This window comes from Maniola jurtina, chromosome 10 (genome assembly GCF_905333055.1).
Source record: "Maniola jurtina chromosome 10, ilManJurt1.1, whole genome shotgun sequence".
NCBI classification, from domain to species: domain Eukaryota; kingdom Metazoa; phylum Arthropoda; class Insecta; order Lepidoptera; family Nymphalidae; genus Maniola; species Maniola jurtina.
The window spans coordinates 7,794,770-7,811,353 of record NC_060038.1 but is presented as its reverse complement, the minus strand read 5'-3'; the positions used below and the strand labels follow the sequence as shown (position 1 = coordinate 7,811,353).

The 16,584-nt window shown below is 37.8% G+C and overlaps 1 protein-coding gene across 14 annotated transcripts in view; it reads right to left on the bottom strand.

The window, feature by feature from the left end:
- LOC123868915 (protein unc-80 homolog) overlaps positions 1–16,584 on the bottom strand; it is a 48,806-nt gene that overhangs the window by 13,490 nt on the left and 18,732 nt on the right. For 7 of the 14 annotated variants that reach the window (XR_006796762.1, XM_045911590.1, XM_045911579.1 and 4 more), the window contains 27 exons: positions 16,044–16,218; positions 15,890–15,928; positions 15,779–15,814; positions 14,464–14,620; positions 14,064–14,220; positions 13,897–13,989; positions 13,258–13,406; positions 13,024–13,143; positions 12,796–12,908; positions 11,873–12,032; positions 10,498–10,727; positions 9,833–10,058; positions 9,041–9,227; positions 8,238–8,407; positions 7,363–7,611; positions 6,783–6,912; positions 6,129–6,269; positions 5,399–5,592; positions 4,684–4,829; positions 4,381–4,575; positions 3,978–4,173; positions 3,148–3,366; positions 2,716–2,861; positions 2,213–2,399; positions 1,355–1,516; positions 769–972; positions 444–560 (listed from right to left, as the gene is read on the bottom strand). Coding sequence is in view for 13 of the 14 variants with exons in the window: in XM_045911590.1 (XP_045767546.1) it covers positions 444–560; positions 769–972; positions 1,355–1,516; positions 2,213–2,399; positions 2,716–2,861; positions 3,148–3,366; positions 3,978–4,173; positions 4,381–4,575; positions 4,684–4,829; positions 5,399–5,592; positions 6,129–6,269; positions 6,783–6,912; positions 7,363–7,611; positions 8,238–8,407; positions 9,041–9,227; positions 9,833–10,058; positions 10,498–10,727; positions 11,873–12,032; positions 12,796–12,908; positions 13,024–13,143; positions 13,258–13,406; positions 13,897–13,989; positions 14,064–14,220; positions 14,464–14,620; positions 15,779–15,814; positions 15,890–15,928; positions 16,044–16,218 (4,298 nt within the window). In the remaining variant the exon portion in view is untranslated. The remainder of the gene's footprint in view (positions 1–443; positions 561–768; positions 973–1,354; positions 1,517–2,212; positions 2,400–2,715; positions 2,862–3,147; positions 3,367–3,977; positions 4,174–4,380; positions 4,576–4,683; positions 4,830–5,398; positions 5,593–6,128; positions 6,270–6,782; positions 6,913–7,362; positions 7,612–8,237; positions 8,408–9,040; positions 9,228–9,832; positions 10,059–10,497; positions 10,728–11,872; positions 12,033–12,795; positions 12,909–13,023; positions 13,144–13,257; positions 13,407–13,896; positions 13,990–14,063; positions 14,221–14,463; positions 14,621–15,778; positions 15,815–15,889; positions 15,929–16,043; positions 16,219–16,584) is intronic. The other 7 variants (XM_045911587.1, XM_045911591.1, XM_045911588.1 and 4 more) reach the window with 4 other exon arrangements.

Genomic DNA, 16,584 nt, shown 5'->3' with positions numbered 1-16,584 from the left:
ATTAATATTTAACTTAAATAGAATACTAGCAAAAACTTAGCGCTATAAATATACTACCTAAACGCAATCCAATACCAATAACCATTTGCCTTATACTTGTAGTTTTAATGATTTAGTATTCATCTAACCCGCAATGTACAACGTGCAAAACTCGGGGTCCATATCCCGCCTAATCCCGCACTGATCCCGCGGCACCCATCTACGCAACATTTCTTGACCTCCAACGTCAATTAGATGTTTTATTTGCATAACAATGCGAATTTAAAAAAATAGAGGTTTTAAACTTTATTTTCGCATTTTTTTTGTGGTATCATATCAGTAATCATCAGTACTGTTCAGTACTATGATCCCCTGTCTTCGTTTTTGCTATGTTTTCTAATAGCACCCTGTATTTTTTTTAGTAAAGAATAAATATAATGAATTCGACAATGGCTGGCTCTTACCTGAACAGTGTTAAGTAATGTTTTTACTTGCTGCCAGTGCACTATATAAGGACAGCGCAGCATCGTTTCATAAATGCCCTTCAGTAAAATTGCTGCAGAGTCCCAGTCTGTATTTCTCTGAAAAGTTATTGATTTATTGAAATCTCCAGGGAATAAGTTAGAGAAAATTGCACAATAATTAGTTTTAATTGTTATGAATGAAAAAGAAAAGAAGCTCAGAAACCTTTAGCTCATCAGTCGCGATTAACAGTGTTGTAGAATTAAATCCAACTGTACTCACGATGTTCAAGATACTTTGGTGCATATAATTTGGTTGAGAACTTACCCTTATACTTGGTTTTTTGGCAATCTTCATGAATACCTTATCCAGTCTGCGTAAAATCATGATTAGCGCGGGTTTTAGAGCATCATCAGCCCAGTCTGCAGCTGGCAGTACTTGCATCATATACTGTTGCAAACCTCTGCAACCCATAGACTCTGGGTCGTATGGTGACACTTTTAGTAATGAGTGGGCTATTTCAGCTAATCTCTGGAAAATAAACATTCAACCCATAAATAGTTCATGTTTTATGAAAGGCTAATAACATGCACAATAATATCTTTTGCATAATAACTATAGCACAAGTAAGTATATTTTTTTTTAGTATATTTTTTATTTTCAACATTATATCCATAAACTGAATTGTATTCTAACATTTAGCACACAACTATTATTTATACATATCCAGAATAATTTCTTAGTGATAAGATCACCTTCTATTAAAAATTTGCAAAATTATAAGTGGTAATTTTTTATCTGTGCTGTGCAATAAAGAATATATACTCACAATATCAAGCAAAACGTAAATTATCATAATCATATTTATTTTGACACGACAAAAAAATTACAAGTGAATTTTAAGATTTCTTACCGCATGGGACTTGGAATCGAGTAACTCGACAGGTTTCCCTTCAGTACCACCACTGCCCTTAGATCCGTTCAAGTCCATCAAACGTGAGGTCGCACGGTCGATGAAGTCGCCAACCAAAGACAGCAATACGTCGCGTGGACGACGGTATTCTGCACGTACAAGCTGTGTAATAAATAAGTGGTGATAATTTCAAATGGAAACAAGTCACTGTATAGAGTTATGTATTAGGTTGGTATAGGTCACAGCAGTGTTAACAACAGCTGGCTGCTGGCATGTATAGGTAACACATACTCATATTGCACTTGTGTAGTGTCTATGAATAAGCGCAAGTGTCACAAAAAGTCTCTGTCTCTCTCACACTCGGTCATCTTATGAGCGTGACCGGGAAACTAATTGTTTTGTTTTTACTATTATTATGAACTACAGCATGATTTTTTTATTTTTAAATCCGTCATCCGTTTCCATTCCATCTGTCAGTCAACCTATAAATTGTTTGATTTGATGTTAAAATAAAAAGTTTACTGAAAATATTAGATGTGGCAAAAGATTATGCGGATAAGGTCGTGAAATATTGTGTAATGTTTTTTGCTTTATTTATTACAACAATGGCATTATGGCAGTTATCTTTTAAAGAAGGATTTAAAATTATCTATATTTACAGCTATTATTTATGGAGTAGAAACTATATTTCTATCAAAAATCGTGGCACACAGTTTTTCTACACTCACCAAGTTTTTACTTATATCCACGTAAAAATTACGTCAATCCGTTGCGCCGTTGCGGAGTGATTGAAGGACACACCAACAAACAACACACACTTTCGCATTTATAATATGGGGTGACAGTTAGTAAGGTTACCTCAGAATCCTCAGTGCCGGTGTAATCAGTGACGGGGGGCATTCGAGAGTGGTCGCTGACATATCTGGAATGAGATTCGTCGTCCAGTATATCGAGAGCCATGAAAGCGGTTGCCGGAGGCCTGGGGCAGCCTCGTTGGGAGGAACCTTTGTGTTCTGGTGACGTTCGGTAAGGCCCGTTGTATGATCTACACAAAATTTTAATCATAATAGGGATATGTCTGTTGCCTATATCATAAATAAATTATTTCTTAGGTTATTAAATAGAGGGTCTTCCAAATACGTAAAAGCTACGTCATCTGTTAGTTTTACATGCTATATTATTGATTAAACTAAAGCACGTGAAATGTTTATGATATTAAATTTCAGTATTCACACAAGTTCCTATACTAAGCGCGCGTTTTGATGTTTGGCAAAACATTGCTGATATTTACCCCTATTCACGGTAATCTATGAAATTACCATTTGCGCCATTGAGCCAGATAGAGCGAAGAAAAATCTTACTTAGATAGTCCTTCGCAGTTGTTGACAAGAGTTTTGATGGCTATAGCAAGTTGTTGAATGATCTCTTTCTCCGTTTTGCCTTCTCGGTTGTAGGTTGGAAGTTGTATTTGCTTCACATAGCACGGCAGTATTGCTTCCAGTATAATCTTAAAAAATACAGGAATTGTGTTACCTTTGAGATAAAATCCGATGTTATTGAAAGTTGGAAAAATATTGTCTCATCACATGAAATGAAATGAAAAAGCATGTCTCATCTCATCTCATGAAATGAAATAGCTTTTATTGTCAAGGTGTTATTTTATATCTGGTGAAGTAAATCTTAATTAAAAATTCACATACGATTGTCGTTTTTTGTACATTTGTCTTTATTTCCTGTCGATTACTATAGATAGGAAAAGAGTATTATGGTATGATAAATAATTTAAAACTTACAAGCATTTGGTATCCACGCATACTTTCCGCAGAATACGATACAACCATAACGCAAAGACTGATGCAGTCCAATACATTGACCATTTCATCTTCGTCTCTATAGCAGAAGTCTATGGGTTTGAGTGGCTTTTCTTCTTTAATTAGTTCTGCGATGTGAAGGGGGTCTGGTGATGGAGTTTCGAGGCTCAGTAAGAGGTTGAATAAACAGCTGGATTGTACCTAGAATAATCATATTTTGATTTTTAAACTTTAAAAAAGTTTGAAAACTTTTAAGGACGTCTGGTATGGGATTGCCACGACACTGAGTGTCTGGAAATGTGTGATTTCTAACACTATCCCGAAGTAAATATAAAAAATTAGACTTTATACTGTTACCTGTTATCTCCCAAAGCCACCATGAGCCAAACTTCATAATTTTCCCTTCCACCTATAATATGGGTACCTTCAAGTCAAGAGTGAATAGGCAAATTCTAGGCAAGCGCGCTCCATCTTAGGCTGCATCATCACTTGCTAGCAGGTCTGATTGCAGCCAAGCGCTAGTCTATATAATTAAAAAAAAAAAAAATCGCTGATCGTTCCTCCAGTGCTGGCGACAATACGCAAAGACACATTTAGCTTTTATAAAATAACGAAAGTCTGGCCTTCACAGGCTCTTAGTCCATGTGACAGGTCGTTGGACTCATACTCGCTCATAGCCCAGCGACAAAACTGTCCCAACTACACACACGCTTTTCGTTACTCGCCAACTCAATTCTAGTTTTTAATTGAACTCGATTCTCGTCAGCGACTAGCGTTAAAGGACAACTGCATAAGGGAGAAGCCGTACTTACTTTACTTGCGTCACCAAAAGCTGCTTCTTCATCGGTGTCTAGTATAGCAGATACGGAACCGAACATTTGTAGAATGAATGGCTTTCTATTCAGCAAATAGAACTGCTTCACGGCATATTCTATGGTCGTAGTCACGAGCTTATTTGTTTGGAAGTTTGAGTAAATTTGTAGCAGTGTTGGCATTATGAGGAGATAGCTGAAAAGGTTAAAATTAAGTGTGTATAACGATGATTTCATTTGATTAATCCAGTTGAATTCATGGTTTAACCACTTAACCGAATGTGAGAACGTTGGGCATAGAGATAGCTTGCATACAGATACGGCCTACTTTTTGTCTTAGGCCCACCGGAAAAAGTAACATTTGAATGACAATTATTTACTTAATAAATAAAAAGTGAGTTACCCATTAGTAGAAAATATGTTCTTGAAGTTGAAAGCGGCGTTCACATAGGTTGCTATAACATATCGGAGTATCAGCGAATCTTCGCTGTGAAGCATCAAGGCTCCATTGAGTACGTTCAAGAAGAGATGTATGTCTCTAGACGATGTAAAGTTTCCTGCCATCGCTTCAAACATACGGGCTATTAGACGGACCCACCTAATAAATAAATTTTATATTAATAAAATTAATTTTATTAATATCTTATCACCTTTTTTTAAAGCAAACTTTTTAAAGCCAAAAGTTTTATGGATTACCATTACGTACATAAACTTATGCAGTACATCTAAACCAAGCAGTGTTGAGCCCAAAGGCCCTCGGCTATACAAAGCTAGATCCGCTTCCAGAGCTTTCCTTGGAAACGATGGCAATTTCATCAGTTCATCGTGAAGGAAAACTACTCTTTGGACTACCTAAAAAAAAATATATATGACGGGACCACAATATAATTATGTGGAAAACGTTCAATTGATGCTACCAAATTGTTTTTGGAGGGAAAAACGGTAGCCGGAAGGCTATTCCTTAGTGTTGCATTTTAGAGAATTGATGTAAGCAGGCAGGACGCTGCGAGTACAACATGTATGGCGCTCTATATGTTATGTTAAACGAAATATAACAAGCGCCCATTGCCCACGCGCCCATTTCATTCCATAGAGCCACACACATTTTTACAGCGCTCCGTTCATACGCCCGGGGCGCTTGCTGTAATAAGTTCCTTAGAAAATAGTAGTAGGAAGCAAATCGCTTCTGTACTCGTCTGTGGAATATTGACTAAGTAGGGATGCAGGCCTACAATATAAGCATAATACGATGTCAAAAATGCCTTTTTTATTGCGTGATAGACTTACCCTGGACGATTATCATGGTTTTTAAAAACCTACCTTTGATTTTATACGCCCGAATAAATAGAATCCTATTTTACTCCCCCTTGCCGAAACTTACTTGCGCAAATAGTAGATAATATCTAGTGAAGTGAACTTACCATATCCACATTTTTAAGGATAGCCCAAGTAAGCGATACTTTTCCGATCTCCACGAATTTCTGTAACAGTTCTTGCTGTTGTAACTTTTCGAAAGCCTCCTCCGGTTCCATATGCACGAGTCTCAATTGCGGGTATTGAGAGCGTTTGAAGAAATAGTGGTCGCGGACGTAACTTTGAGCGTTATGAATTTGACCTAAAACCCGTCGACATTGAAAAATCATATAGCTATCTATCTACACAAACAATCAAAATTTAAGTGTCTGTCTGTGATCTTGATCAGTCATTACCCAAATAACCATTTCAAAATTTTTGTTTGTCTATTTGTGCAGGCTTATCTTTGAAATGGCTGAGTGGATTTTAATTAGATATTGCAACTAACGGATATTTCAAGGTAAACTATAAGTTTTAATATAAAAAAATTGTAAGTTTAATTGATAGATTAACACCATGGTAAAGAAGATTTACTATGGATCAGTCAACACTAGTTATAAAATCAACCGTGGGAACTCTTTGATTTTCCGAGATAAAAAGTAGTCTACGTCACTTCCAGGCTTTTAAAAAATCACCGTGTGAACTCTTTCATTTTCCGAGATAAAAAGTAATGTACGCCACTCTCAGGCCTTTAAAAAGTCACGTCGATCCATTGCTCCGTTGCAGCGTGATTGAAGCAACAACCAATATACAAACACCTTTCGCATTTACAATATTGGTAGTGATAACAAAACTCACGTGTTTTAAAATCCACTAAGAAATGCTCATCATGCAGTTTTTCGGGAATGCCAAAGTAATCAAGAGACTCTCTCAAAATTTGACAAAACTGAGTGTCTTCTTGTACAGGGAATTGTGATGGTATACTGCCTTCGTTGTCCGCTGAAATATTATAATTATGTACAGTCAGCGACAAAGCTAGATTTGCGCCCGTTCATAGACGCTTGTGCGCGGGTGCAAACCTAGCTTTGTTGCTGACTGTACAGCATACATATTACTATTTCAAAGATTTTAAGTATAAATACAATACCCTACCCATCATCAACCCTAATTCGGATACGCGATACGTTTTTTACCCTGACAACTATTAACGTTAATCTACCAAATTACTTTTTTTTACTAGTTTGAACAATAGAAATGTCCGAACACAGGGAATAGACTTGGTTAGAGTAAAGTGATACACTCAAGTGTATCACTTTACTCTAACCAGTTGATTGCTAACCCCAATTGCATAGACAACATATGCATGTAAACGACAAAAGTGATTCCACCGTATGTTATAAATAATAATCAATAAATATAAAACTGTTGAAAAATCGAAATATTATTAATATTATTAGCTGTAATCGTAATATTCAAAATGCTAGAGGTAAATAACGCAATAACCACACTTACATGGACCATGTACAATGATCTTTTTAGCGGCGGGTACATTTGCGGTCAGAAGAATCGAAGCGTCGCATTGTTCTTTGCGCAATATTTGTTTTAAATCTTTAAACATTATACCATGGACGCTGTGTACCACCTAGAACAGTATTCAGTGGGACAATTACAAGCATAGAATCTGAAGAAGTATTTCATAGAAGAAAACATTATATAACATAGAAGTATTTCATCATATTACTATGATGTAGTATGGCGTGGTACGACAGATAGTATGGCTCACAGAGTCGTTATACGAGAAACCGGAAGCTTAATGCGTTATAGTCCGCCAAAACAGACAAATCTGTATGGTACGACATACAGCATAGGATATGCACCGCCAGGCCACCCACTACTAAACATGCAAGAAAGCATAGCATATGCCCTTCTCAGGGATGCAAGCTATCTCTGTAACATAACATTTCGTCAAAATCGGTTAAACGGGTGGGGCGTGAAAAGCTAGCAGATATACCTACTTTCGCATCTATAATATTACGAGTAGTATGAAGTTTGATTTAGCTAACAATTAAGATGTTTGAGTAAAAATACGTACCATCCAGAGAATAGATAATGCTGCACCGATAAGTCTCTGCCCATCTTCATGAGGCGTTCGCACGTAGAACATAACATATCCAATGATGTAGTTGTACAAAGCGAACGCGGCCTGTTGCGGTAGTCGTGGTATGAATCGTATCAGATGGCGTAGAAGTTTGAACATGTCGTCTTGATGGTCTCTTGTTAGCCTTTCCAGTACGTGACGTAAAAACAGCGCCGAATCTTCCACTAGACATCCCCATATAACCTAAGGATATTTTATAAAATAAAATAATATTTTATTAGTACACTAGATGATGCCAGCGACTAGGTCCACTTGGATTTTTTTAATCCCGTGGGAACTCTCCGATTTTTCAGAATAAAAGTGGAGCCAATGCCCTTCTCCAGGATTCAAACTATCCATGTAAGAGTTAACGTTGCCCGCATCTTCATTCATGTGAATTTAGATTATTTAAGAATCCGCCTGAGTGAACTCTGATTTTCGATTTTCAGAGAGAAAAAGAAGCTTATGTCCTTTTCTGGGATGCAAGCTATCTTTGTACCAAATTTCGTTAAAATTGGCCCTGAAAAGCTAGCATACAGAGAATTGGGTGACGTTTCCAAACTTTGTGTTTCCTCCGTGCTACGGAGAGCACGTTCATCCGTCAGACCATTATTATCATTGAAATCTGATAAAAACTAAAAAAAACCTAAGAGTCGGTCTCTTAGTCAAGTAGTGTAGGGAAGGATCTGGGCAACCACTGCATTATTATCCTTAGAACACTCCTATTATTATGTGTTCAATGGAAAGGGGTAACGACCCTCAGCAATGAGGAAAATGACGCAGAGAGAGAGCGAGAGAGAGAGAGAGAGAGAGAGAGGTAATTTTAGTACCTGATAAGCCACTTCATAAACAGAACATCCTTCGCGGGAAACAGCAGCATCGTCCAGAAGAGATATAATTTCTGCCACCGCAGAGCACAATACCGAAGGGAACAGTGCTGACGCTACTTGTGTGTGATGCGAGCCGCGAACTCCTTCCACGATCTCCTCATCTGGTGGAGCTAAATAAATAAGAACAAGCTTATTGATGACCATTTTGTAAATGTAAACTATGTCTTTAAATAAGTTGCCTGGACTAAAAGTTGTTCTACCCTTTTCACAATGATCAATGAGGAAGAGGATAAGTACTTTTTTAAGAACTACATATTGATTTAGCTTAGGCATTTATGCACAACCAAATCAGCAATACTATAAAAGTAAGAAACTTTTCTAAAACAATTATTGCACTGCCTCGATAAAAAATACCCGGCTTCGCTCGGCGAAAATATTAATCCTCTTTATTACCTAACCTGCGGGAATTTCGAAATTCCGGCCTTATTCCGTGTCTATATTATGAATGAAACTTCTGTACTTTCAGCTTTCTAGGTCCAAGGGTTAGGCGATGATGAGTCAATCAGTGAATCGAACCTTTCCTTTTTATACATTTTGATGTGTTTGGAATGAATTGAATGGATAGAGAACGCAATACCTTTGCGTTCTCTATCTGTTCACAAATAGTATGACGTGCATTTATGCTCGTAAAAATATTTCAATTTGAATGATAATATAAATAAAGTATCTTCGAAACATTCTATAATAATGCAACAGGAACCTGGAAGATTGCTAAAAAAAATCATGGCAGGTCTAATACTTACGTTCAATATGATCATCGGCTGCGTGATCTAAGGCCGGTTCTCGCGCCGCTTGCCGCGTTATGGGAATGGTTGTGATAAGAAAGCTCTCTCGTTCAGCCTTTTTCTTATCATCGCGCTGCTGTAGTGCCTTCTTAATTGCTTCCGTTTGTTGCTTTTTACGGGTTTTAGTTGCAGTTACCAATGATCGCTGAAAATTAGGACCTTGTGTAAGATATGGAAAACAGTGCATGTTTTGATAGGTAAATAAGCATATCGTCATCGTCGTCAATCGATATACGTTAACTATTGGACATGAGCTTCTGGTGCGAACTTCCAACTTATTTTTATGCTGCCTGGATCCAGTGGGTTCTTGCACCTCGTTTGATGCTGCCTGTCCACCTATTGCGGGCCAATGCTGCCCTTTCCGGCGTGAAATCGATTCGATGATTCAACACCTTGAGACCCCAACGTATAAGTGTTTTTCGAATTATATACCCCGCCCATGCCTCTTTACTTTCGCATAAGGATATTAGACTATTTATTTGATACGAAGTAGCTTAAAGTTATCGACGATTACTCCTCAGAATAAAAAAAGAAACTTTAGACTACTGTCTTTTAGATACACAAAATGCCACGTCCAAAAGGCTTCAGGAAAGTTGAAGAAAATGAACAGATATTGACAGCATAAGGTGGAATACAAAAAAATACGAATTTGGCTCATCTGCGCACCGCGCCTTATAATATCATACCTACTTGAAAATTAGCTATTGCGTAGTTTCAAGTTTTGTGACAAGCGCTGTAAGCACTACTTACATGACGCTCTTGATTGATAGTCATTTCCATATCCTTATCTTTGACTTGTGGACTCCATGGTGGGTCTACAACCGCTAACGATTCGATGCCTATCTTTGGTGACGGGAGAGTGAATTCGATGCCCGGAGGAGGCACTTTAAACGTCATCGAAGCGCCCTCTTCCATACGAGGCCATACTTGGTAACGTAACTTCCACATTACTTGGAATCTCAAAATGGCGTTAATTCTGAAATAGTTTAATGAAATAATGTTTTACGTAAAGAAAGTAAAGAGTAAAGAGCTAGGTTTAGGAACTTGCAAGTTGTAACCTTGTTTGTGTTCCTTCAACTAAGAAAAGATAGAGATTTCCTCTCTTTTCTTTTTATCCATTATAAAAAACCTACCTAAAGATTGTGTGCATAGTTAATCATTAAAAGGATATTTAGGCGGCGAATATTATGATGCTTTTGGACAATACCTAATCTACGGAGTTATAAACTTAAAAATGTACATAAAAAATTTAATTGATTTTCGAACGTAGAAATCTTACGCCATCGGGTTTTAGTTGCCTCTAACTGATATTTAAAAAATATATTAAGCAAATAATGATGAGGACGATGAATGATGATAATGATGAGGTAGTGTCAGTCATCGATGACCACTTGGCTTTAAAAACATAAAAGTACCTGAAGGCAGGATCGGGATGTTTCAAATGGCGATGCATTAGATGTGCGGCGGCGGCAGGAGCCTTCACAGCTGCAAGTATGAAAAGTGCAGCCGCACACGCGCTTAGCTCGCGGTCCGCTTCTAGCAACAGGTGCCATGCCGCACCCGCTGCGTCCGCGAACACCTCCTCGGGCAGTGTGGTCGCACCTTTAACTAGAGCGGCTAGTGGCGCGTGGTACGCATCGCGAACCTGTGAACCGTCATTTCGCCATTGAAGCATGCTCGTAGATGTCATTTAACAAAAAGGTGCGCAAACACCGGGCCACAGACGCACACCCACACGCAAGCGCACACGCACACGCACACACACACACACGCACACACACACACACACACACACACACACACACACACACACACACACACACCCACACACACACACACCCACACACCCACCCACCCACCCACACACCCACACACACACACACACACACACACACACACACACATGCTAGCTTTGGTTTTTACCAATTAAAAATAACTGGTAATAAGGTCGGGAATCAGGATCATACGTAGTCTGCCTATCAAAATTGAATGTTCTCTTTCGTCGTTTAAAATAGACGCCTGATTTAATGACTCGAGTCGAGATAAGTTTGTTATAAGTTCATACTCTTGTGTAGTAGATTGCATTGAATACAAGTGTAAATTAAAAATTTATAACACCCCCGACGATCGAAAGTATTTGAGTTTTCCAAAACATCATTTTCAAATAAATAATTATGTATTTAGGCAACGTCCATCTTGACAGCTTGACATTTGTCTATTGACATAATATTATGAACCTAACGGTTATCTAACCTTCTTTTCTACAAGAAAACTAGAAAAGAGCTGATAACTCTTAAACGACTGAACCAATTTTTTTAGATTATAGCTAAGAACACTCTCGATCAAGCCACCTTTCAAAAAAAAAAAAAATTAAAATCGGTTCATTCGTTTAGGCGCTACGATGCCACAGACAGATACACAGATACACAGATACACAGACACACAGATACACAGATACACACGTCAAACTTATAACACCCCTCTTTTTGGGTCGGGGGTTAAAAATAAATCATACTTATCGAAATACCAGTGCCTAACAGGAAAAAAGGCACAACTCAAATACGACACTTTCAGGACTGGCAAAAAATATAACTCAGAATGATTTTATTTCGCGGTTGAAATAATAACTTTTTTTTTAAGTGATGACTTTATACGAAAGTAGTTATTATTTCAACTGCGAATTGATCCTTAAGAGTTGCTTTTTGCCTCTCTTGAAAAGCGTCGAATTTTAGTTGTTCCTTTTTTGACTGGAGGCACTGAAATAACCTTTTGTAAATATGGTTCACTTACATGCGTTTTGATGTACTTCAGTATAGGCGGTGGTTCAAGAGGAGGGTACGGTATGGTACCGGGCTTGTTCACGGGCGGGGCTTCATGAGTGGGTATAGACGTTTCCACGCCGGACGTGCGGTAGGCCAAACCGGCACTCTCTAACACTGATCGATCGATTCTGTGGATAAGAACAAAATACTTACTTTATTTTTTACTAGCTGATGCCCGCGACGTCTTGCGCGTGGATGGTTGGTTTTTAAAAATCCCGCGGGAATTCTTTGATTTTTCGGGATAAAAAGTAGCCCATGTATTTATTAATCCAGACTGTAATCTATCTCCATTCCAAACTTCAACCAAATCTGTCCAATAGTTTTTGCGTGAAAGAGTAACAAACGTACACACAGACTTATGCACTTATAATATTAGTGTGATATAGAGTGATCACTACCCTATTATAAATACGAAAGTGTGTTTGTTGGTTTATTTCTTCAATCACGTCACAACGAAGCTACAGAACGACGTGATTTTATTTTTGCGTGGGTATTCAAGGAACCAAAAGCTTAATTTGCTATAATCCGCTAAACGAAACGAATCTGTATGGTGCAACATGCAGCATGCGACATGCACCGCCCGCCCTTCCACTGATAAACATGCAGGAAAAGCCAGCCACCAAGCAAGCCATATGCACCACCACCACGCAGAACCACACAAATCGTGCGTGGGTATTGTTAAAGATCTGGAGTGACATAAGCTACTTTTTATCCCAAAAAATAGAAGAGTTCCCACGGTACTTTTGAAACTTAAATCCACGCGGACGAAGTTGCGGGCAAAATCGTGATAATTTTATCACGTCATATATCAATAATACACTTGGTCTGTTGAACACATCTCCGCGTAAGTGGATACGGGCCTAAGTCTTGGGTTAAAGTCCTTTAACCTACCTATCACTTGCATGTTCAGAAGGTTTCCGTGCGCGGCGACCCCTTCTCGTTCCACCTGACCCTTCTTCATTATTTGTTGTGTTTATTTCTGGACCAAATTTTTCCCCATATATCTGAAAATACAGATATTATCTTGAGACAAATGTTATGTAATTTTTTTTATATTTTGTGTCATAATAATGAAATATAATAGTTTATACAGTTTAAGATAATTATGAGTATGGTTACCTTTTGAACAGACTTCGTGAGTCGAACAGTTGCTCGCATATTACGGCGGAAACAATATGGATGACAAAAGTTTTGATGACAGCATACATAGTTGAAAGAATTTAAGAACTTCACTATCACCTGTAAATCAGTTAATTGGATGTATAAAATCAATTCCAAATAAACATTATACGAAGACCGCTACAAGGCCTGTTTACAATTTTTTCAGGTTTTAGTATTTTAAAGCTATCTAACCTTAAGCCAAGGGAAACCTTTATTTAAGTCCGGTAGATCTGTCGAATTACTGTCGGGGCTGTCGGGCGGATGGTCGTGGTCATCGGACAAAACACCCGGGCTTTCCTCACCACCACTATCGACCTCATTCGGCATTATCACTGTGCCACCTAAAAATAATAGCTTAAAAGACAAAGATTTCGATCGACTGCCTCAAAATCAGTATACTAACAATAAGATGCTACTGCTAATCCAAAGTTCTTAAACACAAGCTTGGAATTGCAATAATTCTGTATTCTTTGCTAAAAATATCTAAATCCATACTAATATAATAAATGTGAAAGTGTGTCTGTATGTCTCTTAGCTTTTCAACGCCTATCCATTAAAACATTTTTCTCGTTTGGTACAGAGATAGCTTGCAACCTAGGAAAGGACATAGGCTACTATTTGTCCCAGAAAATCAAAGAGTTCCCACGGGATTCATAAAAAAAAATCGCGAGCATCAATTCTTTTGTATGTATAGGTATAGCTTTCATTCTGGAGAAGAGCATAGGCTGTTTTTTATCCTGGAAAATCAGAGGGATCATGGGATTTTTGAAAATACTAAATCCACGCGGTCGATGTCGCGGGCATTATCTACTAAATAATATATGTTCGTACCTGTTCCGGGATAAACTTCAGATGTATCACTCCTATCAGATAATGATGAAACTTTTCTTCTACTTTGGATTGAATCAGACCTTCGATTTATGACTGAAAAATTAGAACATTACTTCAAAGCGTCATAAAATTCTCAATTTAGGAAATGTAATTATAATTTCACATACACTCATCAAGTTCTCGCGGGTCCTTTTGCCTCAACTTAATGGAACGCCGTTTGAATGACCCGTAAGCCGCATGTTGTTGGGTGTTTCGACGGGCTATGCCTTTCCCACGAGAGCCCAATCTTGACTTCTTGTCTTCAGTTGGGACTGCTTCTGGCAACTAAATCATAAAAAATGAGTTTAATACTGATTTGGTCACTACAAAAAGCATACTTACGCCATATTATGTGATGAAATAACCAGATTTACAAAATTCTAAATACGGTTACTACGGTACTAATATTAAACTGGAAACGCTTATCAAATGGGTCTATTTCTATTTCACAACACATTTGTAGGGCAAAAACTTCACGCTCGCTCAGTACTTCCATAGCTTTTCTAAATTCTGTGATCAGATACTTACTGTAACATTACTTCCGCCAGATACATTTTCTGGCTCGTGTAGAACAAAGGAAATCTTTCGTTCAGTCTCTGCCCCAGCAATAGATTGTAGACTTTGTGCTGAAGCTTGAGAATGTCCCATACTGGATAATGCCATACTCCAGCGCCGATTAGCTTCCCTGCACCAGAGACCAAACAATCCAGATACACTCAGTGAAAATATAAATCGTGATATGTAAATGATTCTTTAGCAATAGGAGTACGTACTATTTTAAACTATAAAGAGCACTTTCTCTGAATCGTTTAATTTACTCTCGAATAATTGGCATGCCAATGTAGCAAAGCGAAATACGATGTCACTATTGCTAAACTATAGTAATATTTGTATTTAACTAATTTCAAATGTAAAATGTAAATTGTACTTTCAAAAATAATTTTATATTTTACCTACTTTAATTCATTTGCAATTTATTTCGTATCTCATACCATGCACTTTTAATACTTTGAAGTAGTTGCCATTTTATTCGGTAAAATTTATCAATTATTTTTGTTAATGGATCAACGTATAAAGGCAGACATGATGGATTTACTTTTTACTGTAATATAGGTTCAACCGTAATATTTTAATTTATTTATACCCTGTTCATCGAAACGAGCTATTAAGTAAGAAACCGCACGTTATAGGTCGCAACTCGCAGATAGGACACATTCACGTTGCGACCAAAATGTCAGTCTTATCGATCACTCATGCGGTGCGGTCGTATCTTTTGGTGCTCCTTATTTTGTGCTAGGTTTTGATTTTAAATCGACATGGCTAGCTCATTGGACTGCACTAAGTATTTCGTAACTAGGCGTTTCTAAGATTGATTCTTGTTACATTGTTGACCTGGCTCACTGGATTGTTGAATAAAATATCTCCTTAATTTTATCTCCATACTGTACCTACGGACGAAGGTATGGACAAAAGCTATCAACCTAAGTTGTTCTGTAGTGAGCAATATAAACGCACCATTACATTTTTAAGGAATGGTCAAACCTACAGACCAATCACAACCATAATGCGTCCTTTTCACTTCTATAAAATAGTGCAAGAGAGAGCACCCTATGTTAGCTCGACCCCCTGAACAAGGTATAGTAGACACACGAATAAATGGCCGTCTGCTTTTACTACTGGATCCTGTGCCGAGATATTGTGAGAAACCTACGCTATTATTTGAAACTATCAGTGACTTTACAATTACAATCTGACTTTTAAACCGTGTTCAAAACAATTGTATTTACAAACTATGTGCATGCACATATTGTGCAATTAAACATGCATTATTTAAATGACATACTCGACTGGCATTAATGTGTGTTGACTGCTAAGAGCCCTGTTAAAATGAAAAGTTTGATCATAATTATGCACTCCTTAATCATTACTAATGTACGAAACATAATGAACTCACTTAGTATTACACAATAAACGTCTCCGCTTTTGCATCCACCTTCGCAAAAAATAATAACAAAAGAAATCAATGACACAACGAATAGATATATATAGTTATATTGCAACTACTTACCAAAAATAAAGGTAATGGTTTACTCAAGCAAAAATCGTACCTGTATACTCTGTCCCAAGGACCTCTTTCCTTTAACGAAGATCGACATGATTTAGGCAAGTTTTGGTAAGTCTCTCGAAGAAATGCCGTGATTTCAAAGAGAAGCACGCAAGCGACTATTCGAAGCGCCCGAGGACATTCCGCTCCGATAGTTTTTCCAGGAAGACGAATACTAGCTGTGGTTACAAGAACAATTTATTTTTACCACTTTGCAATCCGAAATGTCACGAGTTTTATTTTTCAACCTGCGCAGACGAGGGGCTATTGTCCGCGAAGGACAAAATGGATCACTATGAACTGCATCGCGTAACGTACACGAAGGACTAATAGTACGGCAAAATATCGCAGTAAAAGATAAGGGACTTTTGGCCCGCAAACAAAAGGGCCAAGAGTCACTGGTAGAGATCTCTTATAAAGATAAGTGCTTCCTTGTCCAATTTTTCTTTCTTTTTCTCCTTATTTTTACAACTTTATGGTGGAAATAAATAAAAAAGTCGCTCGTCTGCCAAGTCCTTGAAGACACAATATGCCGCGTATGAAAA